Source organism: Parasteatoda tepidariorum, chromosome 1 (genome assembly GCF_982258835.1).
Source record: "Parasteatoda tepidariorum strain Cologne lab strain chromosome 1, Ptep-v5.0, whole genome shotgun sequence".
NCBI lineage: Eukaryota > Metazoa > Arthropoda > Arachnida > Araneae > Theridiidae > Parasteatoda > Parasteatoda tepidariorum.
In genome coordinates this window covers 132,154,136-132,177,971 of record NC_141755.1, presented here as the reverse complement: position 1 = coordinate 132,177,971, position 23,836 = coordinate 132,154,136, and the positions used below count along the sequence as shown (strand labels likewise).

At 27.2% G+C, this 23,836-nt stretch overlaps 1 protein-coding gene and 1 pseudogene across 1 annotated transcript; both read left to right on the top strand.

The window, feature by feature from the left end:
- Positions 1–4,289: 4,289 nt before the first annotated feature.
- LOC147816982 (uncharacterized) lies at positions 4,290–7,453 on the top strand (annotated as a pseudogene).
- An 867-nt stretch (positions 7,454–8,320) lies between these two features.
- On the top strand, positions 8,321–23,594 carry LOC147816981 (uncharacterized). The gene is made up of 5 exons (XM_087157638.1): positions 8,321–8,329; positions 8,559–8,695; positions 12,352–12,492; positions 13,300–13,451; positions 17,742–23,594. The coding sequence occupies exons 1-5, from the start codon at positions 8,321–8,323 to the stop codon at positions 17,960–17,962; spliced, it is 660 nt and encodes a 219-aa protein (XP_087013764.1). The 3' UTR covers positions 17,963–23,594.
- The last annotated feature ends 242 nt before the right edge of the window (positions 23,595–23,836 follow it).

Sequence of the window (23,836 nt, the reverse complement as noted above, 5' to 3'; positions counted from 1 at the left end):
ATAAAAAAATTTAAAGCAAATAAAATTTTTATAAAACTTTTACCATTACTTTAGAGCACTACTATTTCTTTATATGAGCTTTAATCTATCAATTTAAATTATTTATATGAAATGGTGAAAAATTCTTGGAATTCTAATTTATTAAACTCATTACCTTTAACACCACTAGGAGAAATGTATTCTAAAACTATAGAGATTTTATAGTAGTTCAAAGGTATGTATTGAGGTTTAAAAACATTAACCATAGTCATGAAAAAATATTTATTCAAAGTACCTAGATTTTTATCATAAATATTTTAATTATTTCTTTTCTTGCAAGTTTTATTATCTGGTGTAGCGTAGCTACCACTAGAGTTATTCAATTCCAATTCACTTGTATATAAGACATGTTAACTTGATTCTATCTGGAGGTACCTTTAGATAGATGACAGTTGACACTGTCAGTAGCTTATCCCCACACTGTATTGAGTTTTAAATGAATTATAATACAAAAATGATGACCGCAATCAATGAACTCAAGGTCAGTCTTCTAGTGTTAAAGGTCTTTGTCAGACAGAAAAAGGATTTCATGTAAACGTCTGAGAATTATATAAATGTAATTTCTGTATTTATATTAAATATCAGATCAATATTTTGGAATATATCTTTTTTATTATTCATTAAAAAAATAATTATGATCAAATTAGTTAAGGTGAAAGTAATTAAGGTTCTGTTGAATATAATTATCTTCAGTAGCAAGTCAGTTTTTGCTACAATTAAATAAAATTAAACAAAAATTATACCAAAATATATTTTAGTTATTTAATAAATGGAGAAATTGTGTTCAAAATAATTATCCTTTATTTAACAATAAAGAAAGTATTCTTTTCCTATGTGAAAATGACCCGAATAAGGTACTGCCTGGAATGTTATTTTTTCCTACTTATCTCTTAGTAAAAATAAACAGAATTTAAAATGTGGTGATGCTAATAACTATAAATTTCTCTGCGCTTAGTCCACTTGTTTCCCTATCTGTTTTTGGTACAGTTCTTAAAGTGTTTCGGAAACTCAGAGATAGTTTTTTTTTTAACAATTAAATAGATATAAATTATTTTTAAGTATCACATTTTAAGGTATATATGCATATATACCTTTAAAGGTATTTGGCATATAGCCTTTTTATGTTTTTAAGTTCAGGGGTGTCTGTGCTCCGGGGAAACCCCAGAATTGCGGGGATTTTGAACTTCGATACCCGGAAATTCCGGGGATCGTCGTTCAAAAGGAAGTAGGAATAATAATGAATTATTTATTTTGATATTTTGATCTGGGTAATTTTGTTTGCTTTGAAAGCAGAAAACGCAAGGTCAGTGTGTGTGGTGAAAACTTTTCCTTTCTTTCTGCAAAGGCAGTGATAATGCGTGAAAAGGGGGAGAAAACTTCTTTTTTATTCTTTCCTTATTTCGAGTTATGACTCATTCCCCCGGTTCTCGGACATTCTCTTCTGGATTCTTTTTCGGCAAGTAGGCAGGGCAGAAAAAAAGGGAGAGACTTGGTTTGACCAGATGTGCGATCACGTGACTCTGGGTTCAAAGGTCTTATCTCTCCTGGCGTGGCGCCAAAAAGTAGAGAAGGGGGATTTTTCGCCGTATTAGCTATTTGTCATTGATCACTTCGCAACTTTTTTTTCTCTGTTGTGTAAATTTTTCGTTTCGTTTATTGAAATATTTTTTATTTATGTACGCAAGAGAATTTCACTACGAAATTTCTCGATATAAATAGTGATATTATTATACAATTAGAAGATGGTGTCCGGAATGCATTTAGGTGGAATTGGATTGAACGGAGAGATGGTAATGGGGATACCATCGGCACATGGTGCAAGAAAATAAATGTTGCTGGACAAACATATTGTGTTTTTTGTAACTCACTGCTGGAGTAAGATGGGGAAGGATTCAAGGCTTTCACAAATCATTCTAAAACTGTGACGCACATAAAATATTCAAAGTGCATTAGACATTCAATGACTTTAAGTAATTATGCTAATTCAAAAGATACTGATGACTTACTGGAGACTGATGCTTGACCATTGGATATAGTGACAAGTAAAGCACGCCAAGAGGTATTAATAACTTCGTTTATCGCCGAGAATTCTCTTTCTTTCAATATAGCTCCCAATTTAATTGAACTCTGCAAACAGTTGAGCCGCGATCAGACGGCACTAAACTCGTTGGGTATGTCCAGGACTACTGCATGTTATAAGATGAAATATGGGCTCGCAAAAACTATTAAGGAAAATATCATCAAAACTTTAAAGGAGACTCCATTTTCTCTCAATTTGGATGAAAGTACTAGCAATGCTCAAGAAAGTATACTGGCAATATTGGTGCAGTTTTATGACAACTATCAAAATGAAGTTGTAGTTCATCATTTTGCATCTCTAAAGATGGAATCTTGCAATTCAGAAGCTGTTTTTAAAGCAGTTGTTAATACTATTGAAGATAATAATATTCCATGGGCAAACTTAATTAGTGTATTAATGGACTCATGTAACACCATGCGTGGAAAAAAAAGGGTGTTGAAACCAGACTACGATCAAACAAAGCACCCCACTTATTAGATATTGATGGTGACACATGTCACACAGCTAATAACTGTGCAAAAAAATTTTCTTCATGTTTTGATAGATACTAAGAAGATATGTTTGATGACATCTATTTTGATATGAAAAGCTGCAGTAAAATAGAAATTTTTTTCAAAATCTATGAATCCCTTGCCATTAAAAAACTTAAGCCCTTGAAGAGACCAGACCATAGGTGGGTGTACATTTTATGTGTTTTAGAAAGAATCAAAGATCTGTGGGATGCTCTTTTTGCATTTTATTTTCACTACTTGGATAAAACTGAAGGCCATATCACACATAGCGAAAATTCGTTCAATTCAACCATCAACTCAACCCCAACTTCGACTTTCTGTTCAACAACCATCTGAAACAGTTGAACTATGGTTGCCATACGGTTGAAAAGAGTTGATCATTGATAAACGAATGATTTCTTTCTTTTTAGGCGATTTAGCGCTTTATACATAATATATTTTTAAAATATATTTTTAGATTATTCTTTACCTTTAGTCATATAGTGCTTGTTTTAAATTATTCAAATAAGTACCTTTAAGTATACCTTTACCTTTAAGTATACCTTTAAGTTTTTCATATATTTAATAACATAATATAGCTTTTTGTAACTTACATTTACTATGTATATTTTACAACGGAGAAAACAAAATCTAATATAAAAGTAAAAATAAACAGTAAGAACAAAATTTAGGAGTTTGATAATTTTTTGCACCAAATTAATGCAATTAATTTTTTTAATGTTGACTTTTAAGTTTTTGAAAAATTATTAAAATAGTTTTTTAAGAGTTCGATAAGTATTATTATATATATGTTTAGTGAAATACTCTAGTTTGAAAAAAATTGTGCTATTTATAGAAAATTAAAAGTTTATGTGAAACTGAATTTTAAAAAAAAGAAAGCTATTAAACAGCACTAACTTGTTAAAGATTCAACATGAATAAACACAAACTATTTAAAAATTAGGAAAAACAAGAACTGATAAAAGTGATCAATTTATTCCAAAAGAAATGTAAAAGCAGCTTCGATTAATTTTTTATGAGTTCTTAAATGATATTTCCTGTGGTGGCGGATGTTACATTCCAAATGTTTTCTTCAAGAGTTCAATAGATGTGCTCTCCATTTCGATGCTCCATTTAAAAGTTTCCCCAATGGGAGCTTGTTCAAAATTTTGACTCATCTTTGCTGCAATACGAGTAAAAAATTTTATTAAGAAAGGTGAAGCAAGTCTATTTAAGGCAACAGACAATAAGGAACAGTCTTTAAAAATAAAATAATACCTACCAATTAATTCTGTCAGCATATTGTTATGGTATGAGTAAGTTTTTTATTATCAGTAAAAGCTGAAATAAATTTTTAATGGTCTTCCATGTTTTTATAATAAGATTAATAGAAAGTGAAATTAAAATTTAAAATTATGTATAATTACAAGGAGTATCAGTTACTTGTCCCATTTTTTCAAATATTTAACCTTAAGAAAAAGACTTCATTTTTAGATAAATAATTTTAACTTTATCTTTAATTTCAAAAAATAAATTAATCTATTAAATTATGAAAAAAGCAGATATAAAAAGTACCTACATATTTGTATATTTAAAGTTAAACGTGTGTTAATATTTTTTTATTAAAAATATTACCTTGAAAAAACCTTTCAAGTGCTTTAACGGGTAAGAAAATATTTTCAACTTCCTTCATAATTTATTCAAAACCAGCTTATTAATAATATAAAGCATGCAACTGCATTTGAAAAATAGATCCTTACAGACTATGTTATTTAAATTTCCATCTAATTTAATTTCATTAAATATTACTTTTTGAAAAAACCCGCTTAAAGTTTTTAATAGCAATATAAAATTACCGATTCAAGTTTCTTCAACTTTATAAATATTAAAAACTTAATCATATAAAGCATGCAAATCTATTTGACAAACTTACGCTACAAAATAAATTACATAAAATTAAACGTGAATCAATAAGTTTTAATAAAAAAAATTTTTTTTTTAATAAAACCCACTTAGCATCCCAAGTGGGTTTTTTTCTAGGTGGTCCCACTTGTTGAACCCTGATAGAAAGTGCAAAGTAATTGAAAAAAAAAAAAAAAAAAATTTTTTATTCCGCGAATACTGACAAATATACAGTTTAAAAATAAAATAATACAAAGAAATTAATTCTGTCAGCATATTTTTTAGGTATGAGTAAGTTTTCAGAAAAGTTTCTTTTTGTAACGCAATTTTTTCCTTTGTAAAAAAATATTCAAAATCACTGAATTCAGTACCAATTCTAGAATAATTGCTGGTATAATCTTATCGAAACTATAGAAAGAGCAAAGTAATTGAAAAAAAAAACTATATTTAAATTCGGCGAATGCTAACAAATATACAGTTATGTACGAAAAAGATTAAATGCAATTCATAAAATTTGTTTATCATTTAAAGTAATGTCAAAATATAAAACAAAACTACTTTTATGTACTTTCAAAATTTACTTCAGATTGGCGAATTTGGCGTTGAAAATCATACTTTTAATTCACGGTTAAAAACATAACACATTTATAACGTAAACTTCTTTAATGGATAGAAACAGATTTATACTTCTTATAAAATAACTTTAAAATCAATACTCATTTAAAAACTCACCTGAATTAATATATAACAAATTAGATAAGCTGCTTCGTTACATAAACTTTGCCGCCATATTGTTTTGACTTGTGCTATCCCATAGCCCCATGCGGTTGCTGCCGCCTGATTGGTTGAATTGTGAAGTTGCTTCAACACTTTCGAACAGATGTGAAAGAGTTGAACAGCATTTGATCCAACTCGGATAAGTATAGCACACCTATGTTTTCGGACGGGGTTGTCTTCAGAGTTGAAGTTGGGGTTGAGTTGAAGGTTGAATTGAATGAATTTTCGCTATGTGTGATATGGCCTTGATAATGGGGATTATTTTTCTTATGTTGAAACTCTATACAACAAAAGAAATATTTCTGCAGCTCAGAAAAAAATTGTTGAAGGGGTGTATTCTTGCTTGCATTCCCAACAACTCACAAAGGATACTTTAGCGCGGAAAAAAAGAATACTAAATGGGTTATTTGTTATGCAAAACAAAACTTTATTGCATATGGCATTATATTCAGCAGTATTACCAGAGTTCAACACATATATTAAATTATTTGAAACAAAAAAACCAATGCTTCATTTAATACATTCCAGTATTTATAAATTGATGACAAATTTTTTCTCTTTTTTTTATGAAGCCAGAAAAATAGAGTGCACATCTTATAATGATTTATTAAAGGTTGATGTCACAAATCCAGAATTCCATCTACCTAGCAAAGTAATATTTACTGGTGCAGAAGCTTCCACTCTCCTGAAGAAATTATCAAAAAATCATCCAATAGCAAAAGAATTCTAAATTTCTCTGATGAAAGCTTATACTAATACAGCACAGCATATGAAACAGAAATTACCCCTTAAAAATTCATATCTAATTAGTTTTACAGCATTAGATCCAGAGCTAAGAGGTAAAACCCGTACAATATTAGCTTTTGAAAAATTATCATCTTTTATGTCCCATATTTTTAGTGATAATGAAAAGTCAAAAGTAGAAGCTGAAATAAGGTTATACCAGAGTGATATTGATATCACCAAAGAAATGCTCTACACGTCTGATGAAAGTGGAAATCAAGTCAAGTGTACAATTGATAAATATTGGTCTAAAGTTTTTAATTTAAAAGATGATTTCACAAATGATTATAAGTATCCTACATTGGCTAAATTGGTCAAAGCCTGCCTTAGCTGCTTCCATGGCCCATTAGTGGAAAGTGCATTCAACTTAATGGATTCACTTGTCACTGACTATAGAACCTCTCTTAAGATTGATTCCCTAGATGCAGTGCAGACTATTAAATATGATTTAATGGCTTCTAAAGAAACCTCATGTGAAAAATATGACTCAAAAGATCCAATGACTTATCCAATTCACAAAGATCTCTTACTGAATATGAACAGAAGTTGGAAAAAATATCAAGAGGACTTAAAAACATGTATTTCAGATGAGTCACCTATAAAAGTCTCTGAAAAACCTTCTACATTAGCAGCAAACTGCTTCTACCTCTGCATGTGCAGTTCTCGAGGAAATTGCTTCAACTCTAAATGAGGAAAATAAAAGTCAACCTTTCTGCAATTATGAAGTTCACCACAAAAGAAAGACAAGCCCACAAACATCAGAAAATAAAAAAAAGCAGCAGAAATTAGATAATTTTTTACCTGAATTAATTAATTCAGGTAATTTAAAATATTTACATAAAATGTAGTAGTTTATATGTTTGAAAATTTATGGTTAATAATTTTGCAAAAAAAGTAATTCATTGAACTTTTATAATTAGGTCATTCAATACTTCATAATTGTAATTTTTCATTTCTCCCCCCCCCCTTCTCGAAGCTCCAAAATGTGGGTAGTAAGTCCGCAAAAGTTTCAGGGGATTTTTTGGGGTCCCACAAACACCCCTGTAAGTTTGACTTAAATTTCTTTTCTTCTTGTGTCCAGAAGTTATTAAGCTGTTAAATTTATTCAGAGAATATTTTAATAAAGTAAATACAATTGTAACTTTTCTTGGGATGCCTTCTTTTTAAAGTTAAGCATAATTTTGGATTCAGATATTTAACATTTTGCATTACATCACAAATTTTTATGAATTATTTGACTTTTTGAAACAACAAATAAGTGTTGATGAATTTTTTTCTTAATTTTCCTATTAATTTTATTATCAATACATAAAATACGTATTAAACTTTCAAATTGCATGGCATTTTCATAAGCAGTAATTTATTTATATCTTAATTTATAGGCATATTTAAACTTTCCATTTTATATACGATTTCAGAGAAATATTTTTTGGTGAAATTTTAAGCTAGCTTATATTCCGTGTGATGTGAATTTAATATCAGAAATAGTGCTTAAAATAGATTTTTTTTTTAAATTAAATATTTTTTTAAGTGATTTTTATGGCTTTTTTTTTAATTTTATGGTTCTGTTTATCATGAAATGCATGTTATGTTTAACAGAATTGTTTCTTAATTTCTTATAATTTTTTTTTTTAAATTTCAAGTTGATTTTTAATATTTAAGAAACAAAATTATTCTCATTGATGAGTATAAACCTTTACATGTAATTTTCTTTATATTTTTAGGCTATATTTGGCTTATTTTAATGCTTTAGAAGATTAATATTAATTTTAATACTAAGGGGGTATTTCAAACTGTTTTACATATTCCTCAATGTACATGCTTTATTGGAATTGCATTAAAGCATAGTTTATCAAAACTTTTTAAACAAATTATTTTAAAAAAGTAGTTTTTTTAATTTTTGTTAATTACACTGAAAAAATATGGTCAGAATCATCCCTTTTTCTATATTAATACCATTAAAATTGCATGTCTCTATGATTTTATCAAAATCTCACTTTGACTAGTTTTTTTTCCCCCTTTATTTTTGCTGTTCGCTGTTGTAGCCCTAAAAAATGCAGCCTATAACTAGTGGCATACTTTCTTAATCTTTTTGCAACTTTTTTTGTGCTATGTTGCAATGCTTCTGCAGTCACCATAGGGTGTAAGTATAAAATTTGATAGTAAGATATTCCTCTAGTAAAAATTATATAGTTTTCAAAATTATAAAAGAGTTTCTAAGATTACATTCTTCTTAAAGAAAAAGTGAATGTTGTTCGTATTTCTTCTATCATGCTATCCTCATAAAATTTGAGTTATTTCTTCTTTTATCATTATAAAAATTTAAAAAAAAAAAAAACTGCATTATTTTTTGTGTTTCATGCTATTTCTTTACAAATTAAATACTATTTTTGCCTGAATATTTGACTAACCATCACTATTTTTTTAATAGGTGTTCCCTGTCAAATTATACATTTAATTTTGTTCCTTTATTTAAATTGTTTCAGATTCAAACACTAATCCAAGTAAGCAGTACCAACCTAAAGAAACCTATTAGATTGATCAAGTATGCTCAACGAACTTTGGATATTCATAAGTTAACAGTCCCTACTCCTGGACAAGCTGTTCAGCAGCGACCAATGATGTAAGTATTGTGTCAATTTGAATGCTGCTCTTATTTTAAATTAATTTTTCTCCCATAACATTTAGACCATCAATAGTTCTGCTCATAGAATAACCTCATTCTTACTTATTATCTTGTCTTATTACTTATGTGCTTTTATTTATTTTTATTTTATTATTATTGTTATTATTATTATATTTTTTGGTACTTTTTCATTTCACCGGTTCAAGTAAATTTGGCTATTTTTTTAAAATTTATTTACTAGATTATTTTTTTTTAAAAGAAGCTGTAAAGTAAAAAGAGAAAATAGTTTTAAAAAACAGTGAAAGAAAAAGTATATATATATAGCATAATAAATAAAAACAAAAAAATATGAAGAATGTTAAGAAAAACAATAAGTTTAATTTATAGCGCATAAGCTGCAAGTAAATAGAACTCATGAAATAAGTTCAAAATGTAGAGAAAACAAGGGAAAAATTACAGAACAATGGAAAAAAAGAAAAATAATAATAAAATTAAAAATAACAATAAACCGGGAGGGGAGAGAGAACAAAATTTTTTAAAAAATCCAGAAAATAAAAGATAGCTTTTCATCAGCTCACGCGATTATATTCGCAAAAAAGAGTGCTTTCTAATATTGCATCAATATAGCCAAAGCAAAATATATCAATACAATAGTGTGAGATGCACTCCAAAAATTTTACAAAAAAATTACAACAAGTAAAATCGAACACAATAAGTAAAAATATCACATAAAAACAGAAAATAAAATATAAAGAAAAAACAATAAAACATGAAATGAAAACTGTAAAGCGAATAGCAAATTCAAATGAACTTACATAAACGGGAAATTTTTCAAGAATGATTTAAATTGTTTTCGTAACGAGATTGCCAGATTGCAAAAAATGAAAACAAAAGCGTAAATTGAGCTAAAAGCGTAACTAGGGGAGTTTTGTATTAAAGTGCGTTTTTGCTGCATCACTGAAGTGCGTTTGATTTGTTAGTTACCAAGGCTGGACCCAAAAATGGAGATGTGCAAGGTAATATTATACTGGATAATTTAAGGAAGTTGACAATAAATAATTTTAGAAAATAAATATTTATTTAAGAAAAAAATATATAAAATAGACAAGAGAACGAAACATGAATTGCCTGTTTTCCACATAATTTTAGCCATGGATTTGCCCGAATCCGTGGCCATAATTATTTACTAAAAAATTTCTTTGTTAATTTTTTATATGTGCAAATCCACTTCGGGCCAATCCGTGGCTAAAATTGTTTAGCATTTTTTTCCTACCCTACTTTACCTTTACCATACTTAACTTTTTTCTTTACTTTGCATCTTACTCTTTGTGTAACATTTTATACTCACCCTTGTTTTCTCTACATTTTGAACTTATATATGTATATATATTTACTGAATGATTTTTTGTGCTACTTTAAAAAAAAAAAAAAGATAAAACGGCTAAATTTATTGCTGAAATCATACAAAAGCAAATTTAAATTTTCTGGCATATTTTTATTATTATTATTTTATACAGTATGCATAATGTTTCCTAAAAACCACCAATTTTTTAAACCCTCTTCAAAAATTCAGGAGGTTTTTTTGGTTGGAGAAGGAAGCAAAGTGGTTAAAGAGGATTATTGGAACAACCTTCTGGTTTCAACCTCCAACTAGACCTGTTTTGCTGTTTATTCACTCTACTTATCTCCGCTGTAATTGGTCGAATATGAATGGTGTTTTATCTATTTTCCTGGGTTAAATATTAATTTGCAACACTTTTTTTAGTTGCTTTTGCTAACATGTTTGATGAAGATTATACATCTTTGAGGAACAACAACATGTAAAGAGATTTAAAAAAAATATGAATAAAAAAAGGTTGTTAAGGAAAATCCATAAACATTTATTAGCTGCAATCTAATAAATTAAAGAAGTTAACAATAATTGAAAAAGAAAAAAAACTTTTTCTTAGTTTCAAACTAATATTTTTAATTTAAATGTATTTCATAAACAAAAATTATCATACATCATCAATTGGGTGGGTTAATAAATTGTTATATTTTTTTTTCTATGCCGTTTCCATGCCTTTGGCTCATTTCCCTCTCCTCCTCTTTTCATTTGTATAGGAATGTATTTTCTTAATATTTTTCGTATTTAATTGTTCAAAATAGTTTTATGAATTTCCATGACTCTTTCAGAACTATGTTTAATATAGTTTTCAGTTCCATATAGTTTCCTAACTTAAAAGATTTTAATCTAATTGAAAATCAAGACGGAATCTAACTTCTTTCCTTCTTCTATGACTCTCCACACGGTAATGGTGAAAGCATGCGAAGTGTTGCCATAGGTAGAGAGTTCTGCTCTACGCCACCTGTAGCCCATTTCGATCGCCAATAGAATGGGATGATTTTCTGTAAGGCATGAGTGTTCAAAAAAAAATAATAATAATAATGATAATAAATAAAAAAAACGAATAACATTTTTACTAATTTTGAATTTTTGTTCTCAAAAACTCTTTGGAAGTGTTGAGATCAGAGAGATTATGTTTGATTTCAATGCCTTCTATCATCAAAAGGAAATTCATTTGAAAAAAATTAGAGAATAAAAAGACAATATTTTTAAATGTTTAGAATAAAAGTATTTGAGGTGTAAGCTAAGAATACTATTTTTTTAAAACTTACGACACTTTCCATTTTCCCACCACTCCATTTCGTCTAAATTCTGTTTTTTTTTTTTAAAGATTAATTTCCTTCTGGTTGAAATGGGACTCTGTTTCTTTCAAATACATTTTTAAGAAGAATAATCATACATAAAGTATTGTTGATAAGTTTTTCATTATGGAACAGCTTCCAGGGGTCTGTTTAGAAGAAATTGGGGTCCGTTAACGGACCCTTCACAAAATATCTTTTCATAACAATGGACCCTTCACAAAATATTTTAATTTAAAAACGGACCCTTCACAAAATAATTTATCTTTTAATGGAACCCTTCACAAATTTGTTTGTCTTCATAATTGTTTTGTTAATCGAATAAACCCTTCCCAGGAGAAGGGGGGAAGAAAGACAGATGTAAATTAACTAAATTTTGTCTTCGGCAGACGCTTCTTCCTTTATTCGTCCGAAATGAATATTCTGTGTTCAGCAGTATAGGCAAAAAACCAAATATTTATATGTTGCATCGCTAATTTAGTAGCTGCAATTGCTGTTTATTTTTTAAAATTTAATTTTTTTAATTATAATTTGTTGAGCATAATCTTGTATGTCTTTGCAATTTAAAAACTCCTTGAAAAAGTTTTTTGCAATAACCGGACCCTATTTGCACAAGTTCATAACCCTGTTTCAACCCTGGTTGAAAGAATATGACTTAATGTTTATTTCATACTCACAAATTATGAGTAATTTTTTCACTATTTTACAAAAATGGACCTTTCACAAAATGTCTGGACAGACCCCTGGCTTAATTTTTTTTTTTTTAACAATTTTGAAAATTATCCCTGATATTATGATCTGTGTTTTTTTTTTTTTTTTTCATAATTCTTTCTTTAGCTTTTTTTCATCAATAAATTAATAAATACAAATTTAACCTTTATTAATGCTGTTTGGGACTTAAATATGAATATTTGTTTTAGGGGAAATATAATGTCATTTTCTTAATATTTCTTTATTGTATTTTACAGATGCATAGCATTAAAGACCTTGTTTGAAAAATGTCATAAGAAATGGGTTTATGTCCGCATGCATTGTTTTCTCAAAGCATTACTTTTTGCAATGATGGATTTTACTGGTGAAATTTCAAGTGGTGCTGTTGATCTTGCTAAGTAAAATAGACAAATTAATTTTTTTGAGACATAAAAATATAAGTTTTATTTATGAGTATAAAATAATTTTATAATGTATATTTCAAAGTTATTTACTTAATCAAGTAATATCTGATGTATTAGTTTCCTTATTAATACTATGATGTTTAGATTTATCCTGATTCTCCAATCAATATTGTTTTTGTATATATTTACCACTGTAGTTTTTTATTAGTATAGTTTATACCATTGTTACATTACTTTTTAATTTGAGCATGAATTATCATAATGTTATTTTTACTTTGACTTCTGTGCAGCGTATTCATAAATCAAGCTTATATGTTTTTTAGTTATACTTTCAAACTAGTTTTTCAGATTTTTCATTCTGAAACAATGATTTCAAGAAAAACCAAATATTTCTCCTTTTTATATGTATGCATTGCCTTGAGTTAAATAAACTTGAAAACAGAAGAAATTGTGAATATTTTTTTAATATAATACTTTTACTTTCTTAGGTTAAAAATAAATCTATTTAATGTGTAAAATATCAATCCGAAGCTTTTCAAAATGTAAGACTTTGCATTCGCTAAAAGAAAATGACAACTAGCTTACTCAATGGATATCATGACACATCAATATTTCCTATTTTTCATTGTACTTGATAGGTTGAAAAAGTTAACCAATATGTCAAAAATACTGCATGTTATATGCTTTTTTATTAGTTCTCATGAAAATCCTTTTTTTTTTCCTTAATTATTTACAAACAATTTAAAAAGAAACGAAATGATTTTACTTCATTAATTTTTTCCCACATTTTTATTTGTTTAGAAATAATTTACAAACGATGCTCACTACTTACTGTAAACATTATCCTGGTGATGATGCAGACATGGTTGCAGCTCAAAACAAAGCTGTAATTGAAGTTGTTCAAGAACTTGTACGACAGCCGACTCAACCAAATACTTGTGTTAGAGATCAGAGTAAGTATTTTTAATGTCTTTTTCAATAACTTAAATAACAAACAGATTTATTTCTTTAGTTTTAATTATGTAAAAATTAAATATTTTGAACAAATATATAAATTATCGTGAATGATTTCCTTATAAATTTGTATGGTATATTATTTATAAAAGAAGAATAATTTTTGTATCAGTCAAAGAATTAGTTGAAAATCTTCGAGACATCAAAGAAATTTGTCATCAGAGTTGTTAGGAGACAGACAACCCTGAATATAGAAACTTAATTTTTTAACTTACAGCTTAACTGATTATAGAAAATTACAACTTAAATTTAAGGGACCATAATTGTTTTTCCCTAAAATGTTCATAAGACCGGAAATTTTTAACTTTAAAAACATAAATAAATTTAGTTTATCATAATATAGTTTAGTTTATCTTTATACAGTGTTAAGCAAATTTCTTTGAAAATTGGAGGATAATAATTTAAAATTTCAAAAAGCTTAAAAATATTATAGCAAAAATAGCAATAGGTTGCATTAAACTGCAATTGTGATTTCAAAGGTTATTTTAAAAGAAATTTGAACTGCATTGTTCAAATTTCAGAAAGTAATGCTAAATGTTCATCCCTTAGCCTCCATTTTTAATAAAATTCTTTACAAGGTGCATGGATGAAAATGCATGTTTATTCGTAGAAAATAAAATGGTGTAATCATATATTATCTCTACCTTTCTACTTTACATTGTAGCATTTATGATCAATATAAGAAAAAATGCACTTTAAGGATTAACATTTTATTTTTATTAATTCAGTTTTTAAAATAACTTACTAATAATTTTTTTTAATATTGTGAGACACCATAGATAGTAACTGAAGGCAAGTAAACTACTATACTGACATTATTAGTGTGATTTCGAAATTTTTTGAACTATTTTCATTTTAATAGAATGAAATATATTAGATGACTATACTCTTATGTATGGACACAGAGGAGTAATGTTACTTTTTTTGTTATTCAGCATAAAATAACATAATTTTGAGTCATTTCTCTGTGAAGTTATTTTAAAAAAAATGTGAAATATTTTTTGCTCTTTTTTTGAAGTCATTTTTCAAATTTACTACGTTTTTTTCCTTCTTGAGGAGAATGCTTAGAAAAAACCACTCGCTAGAATTTACAGTAGGTAGTTAAAGGCATTTACATTGCAAAGTATTTACATAATTAAGAAATAACTTAAAACACACAAGAAAGGAAATTATTGGCTTAAAATTTATAATAACTACTGAAATCAAAGTTTAAATTTATTAATTGATAAAGAATGTTTCATGTTTCTACAATAGGAATTTTTAACATGTGGGTCATTTATTAATTTATTTTTGTAACATAATAGACCTGCTAAATGTAACTATGGTGCTGGTTTTCAGTTTTGCTACCTAAATGTTTCATTTACTACTTACCTTTAACTACCTTACATTACCTTTTATATTTTTAACATCCTATTATGTAAACACTTTTTAATTGGTATAGTTACATATTGATCAATTATTGCTTGTTAAAAGTTTAAAATTATCCTATTATTAATTTTACTTAGCTTTAAATTCTTCTAGTCTATTTCTTATCACAAAAATAAGAAAAGTACTATCAGCATTGTTATGAATAAGGTGTCAGCACCGTAAAATGCATATTTATCAACTAGCTTAACTTTAATAGAATTTTAAGTCATATCTGTAAAGTACAATACAGCAGATTAGATACTGTAAAATTTGTATTTCAATATTAGTTGCTATAAGTTATGGGTCATTCTCACTGAAAAGGTATAGACTAAAAAAAATTCTTAAATTAAAATTATTAAAAAAGTGATAAAAATTACATAAATGCCTTTATTTATTTTTGTTATATGTCCTTATAATAATGGTCAAGTTTTCTATTTTATTTTTTACAAGATTTAAAATATTTTAAATTCTGCCTTGTCCACGGAGGAGATGTAATAGTCAACGGAGGAGACATTTTATGTTATAAAATATAAAATGTCAATGAAGACTAATTCATTAATTATTGGGCACAACTGATATGAGTTTCACATTAATAAGTAAATAATAAAATATTTCATTATTAGAGATAGAGCTACTTCTAATTAATCATGCTGCTATGAAAGGAAACATCCATTTTTAACCTAGGTGTACAATTTCTTAAGTAACTCTTACTGAATATTAATAAATTAAAATGTAAAGAATATTGAACTGAAAATTCAGACTCCACATGAAAGTTGAGGATACTCTTTTGTGACCATTTTATGCAAGTTAAACATACTGTCATCCAAATAACGTTTTTGTTTTATCTCTTTTCTTCTTGTTATTGTTTCTTTTTACCCTGGGCACAAATGGCTAGCTCTATCAATTTCTAGAAATTTAAGTACATTTAATAACGATTTTTCTGTTAAATCTTTTTCTGATACAAATTTTAAAGTTTCTTGCTCTTTTTTTTTCACTTTCTTCAAACAATATAGGGTTTTCTTTTCATTTCTGTCTAGCTTATCTCATACTAAGTTTTATATATTTAACATTTATTTTAACAATTTTTAACTGTTTAATCATTAGATTTATTTATAACTGGGATATTACAAAAATTATTATAAAAGAAATAATGCATTTGCGATCATTTTCTGCTTTAATTTTATTCAAAACTACATTATTAGTTCATTTTTTATATCTTAATTTTTAAAATTTTTTTTAAAGGTTTTCGGTTGTTTATCATTTAAATAAGGGTAAATGATAAATTATCGATAAATGATTAACGGTCAATTCTAATAATTTTGGTGAATTTTAATTCTTTAATATTTCTTAATTTTGTTTGGAAAATTTTAATAGTTTAGATCAAGGGATTCAATTTTGAAGCATTTGTTAAATTTTGACTTAAAATTATTCCAGCTAATGTGTTTAGGATAATTCATAGTGTTTTTTATGCGGTTAAGTGTTTTATATATTTACATCGTTATTATTGTGAAAAATATGTGTCTTATTTTGCTAAATTCTAATCTTCAGTGTTAGTTTTGTGTTCGAATTTTATTTAAAACCTATAACTTGGAGAAAAGATGTAATATCAGAATTTATCAATTTGTCTATTATTTGTGTTAATTCAGAGATGGCGCTGCCTTCGTATTGCTTTTGGGAGTAACCTCCTTCCTAAAAGGAGTTACTCCCAAAAGGTTGTCTGGTTTAAGACTATTTGTTTTGTTTTCCAAATTTTTAACAAATGTTATTAAGTTTAATTTTGGAGTTTATTCAAGAAGTCCATTTTCAACAAACTTCAAATATTACATTATGCCTGTTTTTCAGGGCTCGAAAAACCGCCCGTCCTCGAAGGTCAAGAACTCCCCGCGGACAACAAATTTCTCGAATCCAGCGTCCGCGCAGACGGCCATTTCCCCGTTTATGTTCGTGATACATTTTCAATTTTTGTTATCTTACAAGAGTCTAGCGCCTCACTTCTAAAATGACCCTCCAATCTCGAAATACAGCAGCATACTGCACATGGTGGAATTGATGTTTTCTCTGTCTGGGAGTACTGCAGCGGTTGAAATGAAAGGGGCTTTTCAGCAATGAACTTACAAAAATACACATTACTTACTGGTCTTAAACAAGAAGCGTTAAGCGCATTTATGAACATCTACCTAAATGGAAAACCTCTTTCAGATTTCTGTGCAGAAACCTCTGTAAACCTGTGGCTTGATTGTGAAACTGGCAAATGTATTTGATTTATTTAAAAAACGCAGTACCATCGGATAAATTGACATGATAATTGACAGATAAATTAACCTTTGTTATTTAAATTATTTCATCAAAGAAATAAATTATTTCATAATAGAAATACCAGGTTTTACTATTAGTAACCTAGTATTTCTTTTATTACTGTATAATGTAATCCCAGTATTTGTAATCCTAGTAACTACTAATTCATTGTGCAATTTATGTAAATGTTTGTAATAAATAAGAGAAAATTATATTTTTATTTATTTAGAAGCGACGGGTTAGTTTCAAAGGAGGACGGGTACATTGTTAGACAAGTCGTCCTCGGGGACGGGTAAAATTTCTGAGTTTTTTCGAGCCCTGCTGTTTTTTTTAAAAATTTGTTTATCTTACTTAAAGACCTATATCCGGAAAAACTTATTTTCCTGATGTGTCGAAATCTTGATGATTCCGAACATGGGACTTTCCATTGTTAATTAAATGTACTTGATAATAAAGTATCAAAATGTATGCATATATATAATATGTACTCGTATTTATAAATATTCATTCAATATTAATATTTTTAGGTTCTTTGATTCTTTTTGATATTCTTCCAAACCAAAACTTTAATGATTGCAGCAAAGAAGGGGCAAAACCTGAAGTTCTTGAAAGCTTTGAAAGTAACCAGCAAGAGTTAGAAAGCTTTGTAGATATTGAACATCTTTTAAGAACTTTGAATTTGGCAGAATATTTAGATACTTTTAATGAGGACGAAATTAGTTTATCAACACTGGTGAGGGTTGACTGAAAAGTTTTCCTCTTTAATATAAAAAATAATTCATGTTATTCATAGGTGGTGTATTTAGCTTCAACCAATTTTTTAAGTTCTTTATCTATATTTTAGTTCTTTTTATCAGATGAATATTTGAAGAACATGGGCTTACCTATTGGTCCAGGTCGAAAATTAATGAATGCTGTTAAGAAAAATTTATGCTTTTTTTTTTTTTATAAAATAACTAATTTTTTTAAATCATAGCTTTTAATACATAACATACTTTGATTTGCTAAAAACTCCAATAAGAGCAGTAAAATTAAAATTTTTGAAAATTGTTTTTTTTTTTTTTTAATTTTATATTTATCGCTTAAAATGAGTTTAAACCTTTCAATATGGTTTATTCATAGGATTGTATTCGATCATATTGTTATAAATTATGTCTCTTAAATTATATTAGCATATTTGCTAAATTATTTTTTAATTTCTTCCTATATCTTATGTAGTTAGCTTTTGTGGTGTTTGTGAATTTTGTTTTCATTTGTTTAAAATCATTACATATGTTTATGCTTTATTTGAGCATTTCTTTGTTATTTGTTTGACCTTTCACATAAAAATGCAATATCGTTTTTTAGAAACTTTGTGTTGAAATTTCGGCTACAGTATCAATAAAATCTTATATGAAATTGAACACTCAACTATTGTAATGTAACTGTTTAAGAAAAATTTCTTGATATATATTTACTTTGTTTGTATATATTTTTTCATTTTGTGTGCTACAAAATTATGCATGCCCTACAATTTCTGTTAAATTTAATTCTTTATGTGCTTCATAAAAACTATTAAAATGTAAATTAAATAAGTTTTGAATTGAAAAATTATTGCAACATGAACAAGAGTTTTAATTTTGTTATTTTCACCTAAAACATTTAATGGTCACATGATTAACCATTTTATCGATTGATTTATCTATTTAGCAAATTGTTAGAAAGTCCTTTTAAAGTTTCTAAATTTATTTAATTTCAAGCAAAGTATTGTTAGTTTTATTTAATTCTTGTTGTATTGATAACAGTTCACTTAATTCTTTTTTATCCAACTAATCTGAAATTTCACAATTGGATTCAAGCCAAGGGAGTAAGCTGATCGATCCATAATTTAATTATGTTTTTAGGTAGAGCTAGCTGCTAGTGCTTGCACTAAAGTGTATGGATGTGTTGTCATGTTGCAAAACAAGTTTAGATTTCCTATTCTTCAAAAACTTATTAAGTTTGTCCTGTAGAACTTTTTGACAGTAGTCCTTGTTATCCATTTTATGTAAAGTAAAGGCTAAATTTAGTTTACCTTGTTTACTGTAGGCTTCCCAGGAGAATTTTTTCTTTCTAGAAATCCCTCCAATAATATGAGTATCCATCTGGGCATTTTATAAATGAAATTTTTGGTCACTAAAAATAACCTATAATTAAAATTACTAATTTTGAGAATAGTGGTTTCATCACAACGAAAATTGTTAGTTTAATATTTATTAGTGACTAATTATTATTCATGTTTTTTTTCTTTCAAAAATTTAATCTTGTGACTTTATGATGAGGTTTCTGACTTTCCCTTTATTGCTCAGAGAACTGAATCCTTTAAAACATCTAGGTTGAATTTAGTTCATACTTCAAACATTGACTTATTTGACACTGTTTGAATAATTTTTTTTCTTCCCAATGAAAAAGCTTTTGAGGATGTCCTGTATATTTATTCAACTCTTAGATATACTCTTTAGTTAAAATGTAAATTGCACCTATTAAATGTTTTAGAATGTACATATACTCTAAAGTGCCATCATCTGACCTTTCTCTAGGTCAGACAGCTGAGTTTCGTAGGGCATGAAATAAAATTGAAATTTAAATATCAAAATTCTTTTGCATCTGGTTTCAACATCAAAATGAAAGCAGAATATATATATTTTTGTGATTTTTTTTCCCTTCATATTTGTATGATGCAGCTAAAATCAAAATAAATAATTTGCAGTCTCACATGAATTTGTAGTAAGTATTTTTTTAAATAAAAGCTAATAAATTACGAGCAGCTAGTAGTATGTGCATATTTTTTTCCTCACTGACTATAGTTGCTCCTGTAAAATTTTCAAAAACTTGTTACCAAAGATTTAATAAAAAAACTTGAGGTATTTGCTAAATATTTCTGAATCTAATATAATTCCGTAGTGTATAAATCAGGTTAGAATAAGTGTATATGATTTGTATAACAAAAAGCCACAATATTTTACTCTTGTATTATATGAAAAACACAAGATGAATTTTGTTTTGATATTATTATGATAAATATTATCAAAATACATTGTATACAATACTAAAGAGGCTTGTGGATTAAAATGTTTTTGTATTATTTAGTTTATTTACATTCTATCAAAATTATAAAAATATAGTTATAAAAGTAGACAGTGTACAGTCCAATTACAAAGAGGCCTATTTAATTTTAACCTTGAGCAGCTATAAATATTAGCACTTGAGAATGTGTATTAAAAGCTAATTTAAAAATATAAGAGCTCATTACACAGGTATGATTTATTTTCTATAGTTCTATTAAATAAATGCCTTTATGTTGTCTAGTGTATGGAACAAAATTTTAAATAATATCCATGACTAGGATTAATGCCAGTATGGCAACCAATATCGCTGAAATCAGCGAGTAGGTTGCAAAATTGTCTTGAAATGTGTTTTGAAATTACAAAATGGTAATAAAAAATAATTTTTTTGCATCAAATGCCATGCATTTAAAAATAATTGTTGTACTAATCTCATTGTTCTATGCTTATGTTAGATTTTAATTTTAAAGTTTTTCAAACGGAATAATTGAAAGTGTCTGGTTCAAAAAATTTTTAATTTAAATGTTGCTATTTCTATTTACAGGCTGTACTGTGCTTTGCATTCATTAACTGACAGTATAATTATTCATTAATAAAACATTGTTATTTGCTCTTTTAGAATTTGCTTTATTTGGAATTTTGAAATTTTTAAATAATTAATTTTCAATATAATATTTAGCTTTTTCTTACATTTTCTGTTTTTTTCCCCATTCATTTATTTAGTTGCTCTATGCATTTTAATCTATATGTTGAATCTGTTGACTAATATTTTTCTATCTTTATTTTTTCCATTGAATTTTAATAAATACTAATCATTATGGTATGATGGACCTAATTTAATTAGTTTTAGGGTGTAATAGATGGCAACTACTAATTTTGATGTATACCATAACATTAATTATGCAATTGTAAAATTCAATTTTTCCCCAAAGTAAGTTTAAAATATTATGTTTTTGGACCGCTAAATGAACACCTAGGTGGTTTTATTGGACCACTAAATTTTCATTACTGGTGTGAGCCCTATTAATGACAGTACTTTTTTGGTAAATTAGGATCTTCTGAATTATTTATTCTGCGTAAGAAACTTATTTTACCATTTTTACATATTGATTGTTCTTTGTCAGAATCATTTTTTGTAATAGAATATACACTTTTTACTTTGTAGTTAAGTGGAAAAATTCTTAAACCTAAGTGCAATTTCTTCAGTTTTGGAATGATTTTAAAAGATTAAAATTTGTAGTAAAACTTATTAGCTTTACTTTTTTAATGTGGTGTAATACCACATATTTTCAATTATTATGTTTTCAAAGTATAAACATTTCATTTTAGAAATTTTTTTCCAGTTATGTGGCGCATTTATTCTTGATGATCATGTGGAATGATTTAAAAATCTTTTTGCATTCCTTTATCGAGTAAAGTAGCGGTCGTAGCTGCTACCAATCCATTTTATGCATGCTCAAAGGAGTTCAAAGAAAAGCACAAAACAGAATAACTTCAATCATAGCTCTTTTATTTAGAGTTTTTCCTTATATTTTAATTTTATAGTCTTAAACAAAGTTATGAACTTTTCAGTTTTTAACTAAATACTCTATTCAAAAACATTTTAAGTTAAAACAAATGTCCATAAATTATTTTATGAGAAAAATATTTTTTATGGCTGAAACAAAAAACTTGTATAAAGCACATATGAAAGTACATAAATGGGCATACTATAGTTTCACTTCTATAAACAAGTACCTACCTCAGAGTTTAAACGTCAAATAAAAGTAGAGAAGTAAGAGACAAACACATCTAAAGTGGTCTAAACAATAGGGACAGTTCATTCAACACTGCTCTTCATGTTCCCAACTTGATTTTTTTGAGCCATTACTTTTTTTTTCTTTCAAAAATTCTAATAATTCAATTTATGAACTTTCAAGTATCCATCGTTTTCCAATATTTTAAAGTCCATTTTAACTTAAACTGTTTTCACCCTGGGGTTCCCGCTAAATTTCCTGACACCTGTTTCTTATATTCCCATTGTTATTTTCTTGTTCAGACGTGTTTCTCTGTCTCTATTGGTTAAACCACTGTACTCATGTTTGCTACCTTCTTTTGACCTTTAGACACTGAGGGATGTTTTTGTTTATAGAACTGAAACAATAGTATGCTATTTGTTGTACTTTTGTTTGTGGTTTATTCACATTGTTTTTGCTTTAGTCTACATAGCATTAAGTATTATCCTTTCCTTTGTTGGATATTTTTTACGATTTAATGCTATGTTATTGAACTTTATGATCATGAAAAATATTAGATTTACAAGTCCAAACAATACCTTTAATTATTGTTGATCAGAAATATTGTGTAATTCCTTTTTAAATTTCTTTTTTTAATGCTTGACCCTGGAACAACAGGACATATCTGCCACATTAACAGTAAAAAATACAAGTTTTTCAATGTCATTAAATCATTATCAACTCTGAGCTCACTCATTCAAAATTATTTCTAGATTTTTTTCCTTCAAAAAAAAAAAGCTATTCCATTGTTTTTATAAGTTGCCAGTCTTTTCCAGAAATAGTTTCATTTGTCACTGTATGCTATTGTATTATCATGGTTGTTCTAATTAGTTTTGGATAATGAAAATATTTAAAACTAAAATATAGTATAAAATATGCAAATTGAAAAAAAGGTAAAAATAAGCATCAGAAAAAAATAATTGATGCTGATAAAGATTTTCAACAAAAAAAAAGTTATTAAATATATTTTAATCCAGCAGAAATAACAGTATCAATACAAATAGCATCAGCATTTTTTGTTATTCTAAAAAATTAAAGTCAGTTTTTTATTCACTAAACTGTGTTTATTTTTTGTTTTCAAAATAAAACTATGTTAAAAAGAAATATATACCTCAATCACTTCAATAAATTGTTTAAAAAAGCAAAAAACTTAAAATCCCTGGTTTGATAGAAATTATTTCTATCTTGTTAAATTTTTCTTGAAAACATGCTGTGCTAGAGACTAAACTCTTTGCTTGCTTTCAAATTTTAAGTATATTTCTGTGTTCTATGTCCAAAAACACATTTTTTTTTATGTGTGATTATCATTTTAAAAAAAAAGGATGGGACTTGTGTTCCTATATTCTTTTATTTTCCCACAAAAAATTGTGTTTCTGAAAGTACCCATGTATAGTATATTGAAATTGTTATTTTTCTTGTAAACAAATGGGAATGGTTAATTAAATAAATTTCTGAAAGATTTAAATCTTTTACTGTGCATAAATGTAAGGTTTATTTTTAATAAAATTATTTTTCTAGTGTTCTTCTCTTTTACATAGTCTGTTGAACCAGAAACTATTTCTTCAGCCCCTAAAACAAAAAATTTTGAGCTTAATGCTACAGAAAACATTACTGCTGAATATCATAATAGGATGATATTTCCTCTTTAAAATCTGAACACAAGAGATTCTTCAGTAATTTATCCAAGATATACTTAAGATATGAGTGATTCTTTCTAAACATGACAATTCGGACCAAAAATTTCTTCAAATTTAAAGTCTTCAA